The 9,292-nt window shown below is 44.9% G+C and overlaps 1 protein-coding gene across 1 annotated transcript; it reads right to left on the bottom strand.

Annotated features, from left to right (window-relative positions):
* Window positions 1-558: 558 nt before the first annotated feature.
* On the bottom strand, window positions 559-9,165 carry DBI (diazepam binding inhibitor, acyl-CoA binding protein). Its single transcript, XM_034785058.1, has 4 exons — window positions 9,017-9,165; window positions 7,212-7,329; window positions 4,474-4,536; window positions 559-1,596 (listed from the first exon to the last, which is right to left on the bottom strand). Exons 1-4 carry the CDS (start codon window positions 9,023-9,025, stop codon window positions 1,523-1,525), a joined length of 264 nt encoding a protein of 87 aa, XP_034640949.1. The 5' UTR covers window positions 9,026-9,165; the 3' UTR covers window positions 559-1,522.
* Between the last annotated feature and the right edge of the window lie 127 nt (window positions 9,166-9,292).

Here is a 9,292-nt window from a genome sequence, read left to right on the forward strand (position 1 = left end):
AAATATAGACAGTCAGCTACTTGGCATCCACTAATCCTTGCACTTCCATGAATTTAGAAAATCATGAGTGCACTACCCCTAGGCTTACCTGAGGACAACTGGCAAAGGGCCCCCATCCTATTTACCCATGATATTGTACCTGCAGCATGTACTATTCCTCTATGTCCAAGCAGCTAGTATGACAGACTCTATAGTGTTACTTTTATCTATCCTGCAAGAGGGTGTGGGTTACTTTTCACCTTTTTAGGGGGGGGAGGGGAGAGAAGACAAAACAAAACAAAAAACCTACTTAGTTATCTGACTCCTCAGCAATCCTCATTCATGGTCATGCTGAGCTGACAGTCTTTAATCCATGCTGTGGCTTCATCTTTTGAAGCCAAAGTTGCTACAAAACAACCACTGAAACAAGATACTGAAATGCTCCTGAAAGTGTTCCTTTGAAAGCTAGGCCTAGGATTTTCCCAGGTAAGATTTTTATTGCTGGGGAGGTGTTTGAGATGGTGTCAACTGGTACTACAATGCTGGTAATGACAGCAACAAACTAAATCCAGACCGAGGGAAAGGCTGTTAGTCTTTATTTAACATTAAAGGAAAGGGAGATGGGAGGGAATGGCATTTAACCAACAATATGATTTAGTGATTGGCACTGGGTACAGAGATCAGTTATTGACTGCAGAATGGTAGGCAAATTACCAGAAATCTCCCCTGCCCTCCCTCTTCCAACACATGAGAATTTCCCCACTTGGGTCATTTCTTTGAGATCCTCACAAAGCATGCTATGTAGATGATTATACTGTGAGGGATGGAAGGCTTTCTAATGGCTTAAATCAAGCATGCTTGGGTAAAGGGCACTAGCCATAGCAGAGTCAGTGTAGAAATCCATATTAGTAGGAATATGGAGAATGTTTTTTAACATTAGCTTTAATAATTTTTTAAAATCTGTAGTCTTAAGGTTAGCTAGTTTATCATGGACTATTGTAGCACACTTCCACGTATTCTAGCCTATAGTAATTGCAAATTACCCATCAAGTGTCTCCTCTACACCAGAGATAGTAATTGTGGCCACAATTACTGTTTAATTTTGATGAAGCCAGTGTTACTATTGCATTATGAAAGGTTATTAGAGCCCTCTAGTGGGCAGGACAGTTCTGGAAACAGATAGCTAGCAGCTTCAGTTTTGTAATGACAAACAAGAAGTACAAGAAACTTTTAAAGTGTTGCATCATAGCTATTCTTTGGGCAAAGAACTATCACTGTCAGTTATCAGGTGGAGATGGGCAAATGGTAGCCAAATCCCTGTATTAAAGTGGCCACCACAAATAAGTAACAAATGTACTTTAATGATTCACAGGGTAAAGCTACCCAATTCATTAGGTGTAATTTACAATTAGAAGTTTAATCTGAATTGCAGAACTCAAACTACAGTACACTACACATTCTAGTCACCCCCAGTAATCAGTTATCCCGTGTATTAAGAAATAAGGCACATTTCAGGTCCACAAGTGGGGAGTGGATGCAATTCTTATATGCCATATTTGCCCTTTAATTCTTCCACTTTTGCTATGTAAGCTTTCATTGCCTCTTCTTTGGCCATTCCTGAAATCAGAAGACATGCATCAGATGAAGACAAATGTTCTAGTCATATTCCTCACAGAGTACTTGTAATAGCCACTTGTTACACTTAAACCACCAAGTTCTCCCCACTTCAGTTGTCTAGTAAGATCTATGTTGCACTAGAAACCATGGGCAAACCAGTTTAAAGCAGCTAGAGGATACACGGCTGCTTCCTGGAAGTTCCTTCATGCCAATTACTTTGTATTAACTGAAGTGAATTGTGAAGTTATAGGGCTGGTGAGTAAGCCAGCCCTGTAAGCCTCGTACTGCAGTAGAGTAGTAAGAACTCAACTGGAACAGTAAAATATTACCAAGTAGTCAGAATACTTTGAGTATGCCACAGAATCATGAGATTAGTGGAGGCCGTAACCCATTCATAGAATGTCTCCCCTGAATTGCTTGCTAATTTGCATGCTATAGCACTTTCAGTGAATGAAAGTGGGCCACTCACCTTGTAGCTGCAATTCCTCCTAGGGATTCATTTGTTTGCCCAGCCTTTGTGCTGGAATCTTTAAACCTATGCTCAACTACTTGGCTATTTAGTAGAAGCAACCTAAATGGTCACAAAATTAAAATATATTACACTACTGCCTGATCTAGTGCAGTGGTTTTTAACCTGTGGTCTGCAGACCTGTGTGGGTCCACATATTAGGTTTAAGATTTCCAAAGGGGTCCACACCTCAATTTGAAATGTAAGGGTCTGCAAATAAAAACAAAGGTTGAAAACCACTGATCTGGTGAGACCATCTTATTCATAAGGTTAGCACTATAGGCACAACCATGATGGGGGGTAACCCCTGCAGAACACAAGTTGCTCCCTGAGTGTCACCCATCCTGTACCCTGCCCTTTCCCAGCAGCAGTCATTACCTGCCTCTCTCACCTCCACCTACAAAAGGGCCCTGGGGTTAGAAGTGGAGTTGTTACTCTTCCCCACCAAGTTGGCCCCAAGCAACATCAGCTGTAATTCCTTGCATCACAGGAAGTGTAGGTTGGCCTCATTCCTGACAGGGCCCCGGACTACTTCCAGGTGACAGGGCTTTCCCAAGCAGGGGTGGGGTTAAATTGTAACCAGAGAACAAAGCAGCTGCAGGATAGGAAATATTTAAAAAAAAAAAAAACCCTAAATTTCAATATATGTAGAAGTGGAATTTATATCCTTGGTTGGACAGTTTACAACACTTTTGTAGGTTATCATTTGGTATCACATGTGATCTGGTGTTGCCTTCTAGAGAAGGAGCCTACATTCCTTTCAGGTTTCCCCTGGAAGGTTCTTTGATAAAGCATGCAGCTTTGTTCAGTTACAAGCCCGTTTACTGTGTCTACACGACATCTTAATGCCAAGTTACAATTCCTTGTTGTGCGACTAGGTGGCATGCAGTCTTGTAAGGAAGTTATGAGGGACACTCCAGGCTGTTGGATCTAATATTAGACCTGCTCCGATTTGTTTTTAGGGGCATCTGTCATTCTTTCTGCAATAACTGAGCAATGACTTGAGACACAAGCTTACTCTCCAAAGCAACATTTGGATATAGTGCAAATAGCAGCAATACATGTACCCCTCGCTGTGTTAGGAGAGGGTGGCTCAGCAGAGCCGTTTGCATTTTAGGTATACTGCAACCTTAGTCTGGGGGACTTCACATCTGTGAAGTGATGAGGTGAACTCAGGGCTCAAGGATAATCCCTCTTGATTGGAAGACCAATTTAGTTAATGCAATGGAACATAGTAACTGCGTCAACAGTATATGAGGGGAAGAATGATCCAGTTGTTTGTGTGCTGGTCTACCAAGTGCCAGGCTAAGATCAATTTCTTGCCCAAGCTTACACAAGAAGTCTGTTGCAGAGCAAGTCAGTCTGTGCCTCAGTTCTCCATATGCAGAGAGGGCTAACAGTACTTCCCCACCCCAGAAGGATGGGTAAGGTTAAAGACTGAAGTGATCAGATACTATGGTGATGGCTATATAAAGATCTAAAATAGATATGTATAAATAACCTCAGGCACTTTTGTAGTTAGGTATTGATTAGAACAGTTCAATGCCAACACAGAAGTACCACATTAGAAGTGTTAAGTCTGTTGTTCTACAGTTAACTATCCATTAATTACATCAGAGTATTTAAGTGAGCCTGAACCTGCCAGCAGCAACTCCTAATTGTCTTGGACATGTAGTCATAGGGCTTGGCTACACTTGCAAGTTACAGTGCAATAAAGGAGCTCCAGGCACACTAGCTCACTACCCGTCCACATTGGTAAGGCACGTAGAGCGCTCTGACTCCACAGCTACAGCACTGCTGGTACACCACCTCTCTCCCTCCACATACACAGTCCACACACCCCCCGCATTTGAAAAGCATGTTGCAGCCACTTGCATGCCAGGATAGCTATCACAATGCATGGCTCTTTGTGGCATTGCAAGAGCTGCTAATGTGGCCACACCAGTGCACTTCCAGCTAAGGCCTTGGCTACATGCGCGGATTCACAGCGCCGCCAGGGCTCTCTCGCAGCGCTGCGAGAGCTCCACCTCTCCAAGGGGAATAGCGTGCAGCACTGCAAGAGAGCGTGCAGCGCTGCAGGTGCTGATTACACTGGCGCTTTACAGCGCTGCACTCGGGGGGGGAAGGGAGGGGTGTTTTTTCACACCCGAGTGCAGCGCTGTGAATTGCTAGTGTAGCCAAGGCCTAAGAGTGTAAACACTCGGCAGCATTTTCCCTGCTGCTGTCTCCGAAGGCTGTTTAACTCCCAGCACTCTACAACTACAAGTGTAGCCATGCCCATAGAAGACTTCTACTCATTCATTAAGTAGCAAGTATTAGGATTTGTGACCAACCCTGCTGTTTTCATGTCATCTTTATTAAAAACTTACCTTTTAATGAATTCCAGGCATCCCACTTCGCTTTGCCTTTGAAGTCAAGAAAACCAGGGCGCTCTAGGACAGACAATATTATTAGCCACAGAAGAGACAGTCAGTGGATACAAACCACACTGTTGGGAATCTCTCATGTCCTTTCAGGAGATTGCACTTGATGTGATGGTTCTGTGTAACATGGTCTCTCATTTCAGACATCATACTTCCTGAATTAGAGTGTACTCAAGAAAGAGCTATTTTGTTCAGATGCTGGAGAAAGCACATTATAACTTTCTATTGTTAGCAGCACTCCACATGGTCATCTCTGCTAGGTTTATTATCTATTGTTGGTGAGAACTCGTTTACTATAAATTTACAGCCTTCAGTTTATTTTGTGAACTTGACAGCACTGTCAGTTTAGTCATCTTATGATGTCAGTTTCCCTATTCCCTAGAGTTTTCTGCTACATCAGCAGGGGTGCTGAACTGTATCTTTCTTAAGAGATGTGAAAGATATTGTAGCAAAGAGATGGCATAATAGACAAGAGAAAGGTGATATGAACCTCTTCCCAGTCTCAAGAATAACTTCCAGCTTTTGGTCTTCTCAAAAGAGGCAGAGTTCTCAATTAAACGTAATATGGGTAAATTTAATATACAGTCATGGGTAAGTGCTATGAGACCAGTGGCTAGATGTAGAGGTGGAGCATTAAACTCATGCCAGCCTTACAGCAGGGGAGTGACTTATAGCATTAGTTGGTAGTTCCACCCCGTAACAAAATGGGAAACTAGGTTATTGCTCCACATGAACTGATGCTTCATAATAACAACACTAAAAATCATGCAAGTGGTAACGGCATGCCAGGACACTTCAAGACCACTAATTTGACTTGGAACAAAAAGTAATTTTGCATTCCAAGCTGTGCCAGAAGCCTAAGCTTAGAAAACTGCTTGGCTCTTTTCCCCTCTGCTCCTTTGCAGAGTCAGGCCTACAGTGCAGTGCAAGTTTGTCTATAAAAACATTGCGTGCACACTTAAAGCTACAGTGTGCCAACTCCAGGCAGCTTGGAAACAGACCCATGTCTGATAGCCCTCACCACTAACTGGTTCAGTAGGCCAGTGCTTCAGCTGGTATTTTTCCATTTCTAGATTTAATTCACTTCAGATGTTACGCAAGACCACTAAGACCATTTGCATCATTAGACTGGGAAACGATGAAAGTCTGCATCGCAAGGTAAGTAAAGCTGTGGAACAGGCTTAGCCCTTTACCTCTCATCTGTGGGAGGATTTGTTTCTCGTCCAATCCCACAGCCAGCTCTGACTGAAGTTTCTCGTTTCAGTACACACCTGCTTTAATTTTTATGGCTTCTGCTGCCTTTGGTTTTCTTTAGTTAGGCCTTATCTACACTATTTTCATACCAGTACAGTTATGTAAATGCTGATGTCCACTGTATGTTGCAATTTACCCTGGTAAACCACACCAGTTCAAGCCCCATTTCCATAGATGCAGCATCTACATCAGTGCTATTCTCCTAGTCTAGATAGCCTCTTAGTCACAGCTGCCCAAAAACTGAAAATTAATGCAGTTTCACACAGCAGCTGTATAAAGGATGCAGGATTCTTAGGGTTTTCTATATTCACAAGTTGCACTGATTTAACCTCAGCCAGTGCAACTTCTGTGGTTTAACTAGTATTTGTTCAAAACTGGTTATCAGTTGAGTTAATGCTTAGCATACTCCTCTACATCTACAGGCAAGTATAGGCCAGATTTAAAAGTCAAAAGTGTCATTAAATTGCACTAGTCTAAACCAAACCAGTGAAAAACCTTTAATTACAACTTGTACTTGGCCTTAAAGGATCAGAAATAAGTTACTTGCTTTTCACCTATTAGCTACCCTACTGCTAGTGCCAGACTATGTTGCTTTTCCCTACATCAGTCTACTAGGGGCAGCTACTTTAAGTTTTGAGAATAAGGACAATCAGTTATTTGCTTAGGAAGGCATTTACATAGCTATCAATACCCTATTTATTTGAATGAGGCATTGCTTAATCGAGTGCAATACAACTTACTGGCCAAATACATCTACATAGAGGGTTGAAACGGTACTGCTCCAGCATATAAAAATGGGAGGACCTGTGGTCAGGAGTAGTTAAGAATGCCAAGTGGAAAAAGTACATGATAAAGAGAATGAAATGCAGGGTAAGAAAACACCATTATTTTTATCAGCAAAAACAACGAAGAGTTCTTGTGGCACCTTAGAGACTAACAAAAGCCCACAAAAGCTTATGCTCAAATAAATTTGTTAGTCTCTAAGGTGCCACAAGGACTCCTTGTTGTTTTTGCTGATACAGACTAACATGGCTACCACTCTGAAACCTGTCATTTTTATGTTGTTCAAGCAGCTCTCAGCTGAATAGTAGAGGGTGGGGTCATGTAATTTTGTACATTTCTATGTAAAGGTTATGCCAAAGCAGCAGCACTCCTAAACTTTCAAAAACCCACTCTTTGCCCACACCATAGAGATTTTGCCTCAAAAAAGCAGGAGCATAGTTGTTTATGGTCAGTGACTTGGGAGCTAGAGGTCAGGGTCATGTTGCATTACACACCACTCAGTTTCACTACTTAAAAGTAATTTACAGAAAGCCTGATGTACATCTAAAGCCATTAGCAGCTAGTGATAATGGAGCACCTCTCTTTATTGAGGAAAAAGAGTGAGCATTTTTTATTCCTCAAGCCTAGAACTCCTTTCCAATACATACCTGTGTTTATATCTCCAACTGTAGCTTGTTTGAAGTGACTGTAGATGTACAGCATTTCTTCATCTGTCGGTTGAGACTTCAGTTGCTTAACTTCTTCAGCAGCTTTATCAAACTCAGCCTAAATGAAAAGATCAAAAGTTTTCTATGTTGGTTTTCACTCTTGCCAGTAGATATTAGTTTAAATCTTGAACGGACAAATCTAAGGTCTGCTTGAAGAGGACAAAATAGCAGGAAGAACACAAAAATTAAAGTTGAAACCAAGTCTCATGACTGGAGTTTACACGAAGGTGAGACAAGAGATTATAAACATTGCATTCTGTGTAGCTAGAAATGCTAATAATTGTAACACTTACATTAAAAGTCAATTGAACTAGGTTACTAACCAGTTTGTGCCCTGTAGGATTAGGAGTGAAAGTCTACTATTGTGAAAGCAGCAGCAGGATCAGAGATATTTGCTACAAATATTGCATGGGAAAAGAAGTTGAGAAATCTGCAGTGAGGATTTGGCAGAAAGGAGGCCTTGAACACAGCCCTAAAATGTTAAGCTTCCCCACCCCTTAACTCCTCCAATTAAGAAAGTTCACTTGGTGATTCTGAGATTACATAGTCAGACAGCTGGCACCTACCATTTTTGGTGGTAATTACTGGCCATTTCCCACCCTATCCATCAAGTGAATGGCCCCTTCTCTGCATAGTCTCTCCAACCCCATCAGTTTATTGTCTTGACATGTTACACAGCAGATGTTTATACAAGTGTTTTATGGGCCACTTTTGTGTAAGGGAAATGCTATCCCTTATTTTATAAAGCTGCACCTGCACACAAACTTAAAGTAGTTAGCATGTCCTCATACTCTTTAGCAAGCTACTAACTCCACAACTTGTGTCCGAGTAGTTACCAAGCCATCAGAGCTCTTGGATGTGTTAAGAGAAAGACTGCAGCCTCTGGGACAGAGTCTTCTTTCCCTTGACACCAGCATAACGCCATTGGCTTCAGCAGTGCTTCTTCCAGTTACACTGGTGTGAATCTTGATAATCAGGCCATTTGCTCTTCACCATGGCATCTTCACACCATGCCCTTACTAGACCTATGGACATTGGGCTCGCTCAGTCTCCACTACCACCCAGGACGCCCTTATGCGACCCTCTGCACCCATACAAACGCCTTTCCCCCTATAAGGCTAATACCACCCCCCATAACTACTTGCAATAGCAGCACTACACAGGCCTCGGGTTAGTGGGAGGTGGAGAACAAGAAGGATGCAGCAGACGTGCCCTACACCGTCTATAACCTCCGCGCTGGGCATGCGTCCCCTCCCCACGAGCCCCCCAGGGGGGCGCTCCACCCAGTTTCAGAGTGGACGCTGGTCGGAGTAGGGTCCTGCCCAACCGCACGGCCGCCTGCGGACCCAGGGCTTAGCGCTGCAGCGGCTGGGGGGAAGCGGCAGCTCCCACTTGGCGCGCTCCAGCCCCAGCGGGGCCTCCGAGGAGCAGGGGGCGGCGGGAGAAGCCGCCTGGGTTCGGGCTCGGCTCGCTATCGCGCCCCAGGCCCCTCGCACTGGGAACGGGGAGGCGGGCGGAGGGCGGGAGCCCCGGGAGAAGGGCGGAAAGGGGAGGGGGCGTCGCTAGCGCCGAGGCAGAGCCGCCCCCTGAGCCGGGGGGAGGGGAAGGAAAATGGAGGGGCTCCCAGCTACCAGGGGCGAGACCACACCAGAGAAGCGACCCCCCCCACCGCACTTGCTAAGGGAACGGGGGGGGGCGCGGACAGCTCCCCCCGCCTTAGCCCCCCCAGCGCGGGCGCCCCGTACCTGAGACATGGCAGCGGCCGGCAGCAGCGAGTCGTTCGTTGTGTGGCTGATTGACTGGCTCGGACCCTCCTGCCAACGTGCAGCAGCGTTTCCGCCTTCGCCCACAGCACCCCTACTTCAGCCCGCCCCAGAGCGCCCGCCGCCCAATCACAGAGCCCGGCGGGATAGGGGCGGGGACGCGGCGTCCAGCGACCAATCACGGTTCCATCGGGGCGGGAAGGCAGGACGAAACCGAGCTCGGCCCACACCAATCCCCCCGCGCGGGAGGCGGGCTCA

This window comes from Trachemys scripta, chromosome 11 (assembly GCF_013100865.1).
Source record: "Trachemys scripta elegans isolate TJP31775 chromosome 11, CAS_Tse_1.0, whole genome shotgun sequence".
NCBI classification, from domain to species: domain Eukaryota; kingdom Metazoa; phylum Chordata; order Testudines; family Emydidae; genus Trachemys; species Trachemys scripta.

What these genes read in the sequence shown, in the direction of transcription:
- DBI (XM_034785058.1), bottom strand. An exon ending in AGTTGGAGATATAAACACAG is followed by an intron (nt 4,537 to 7,211) that starts GTATGTATTGGA and finishes TGTCTGTCCTAG; the next exon opens with AGCGCCCTGGTTTTCTTGAC. An exon ending in TGCCTGGAATTCATTAAAAG is followed by an intron (nt 1,597 to 4,473) that starts GTAAGTTTTTAA and finishes TTCTGATTTCAG; the next exon opens with GAATGGCCAAAGAAGAGGCA.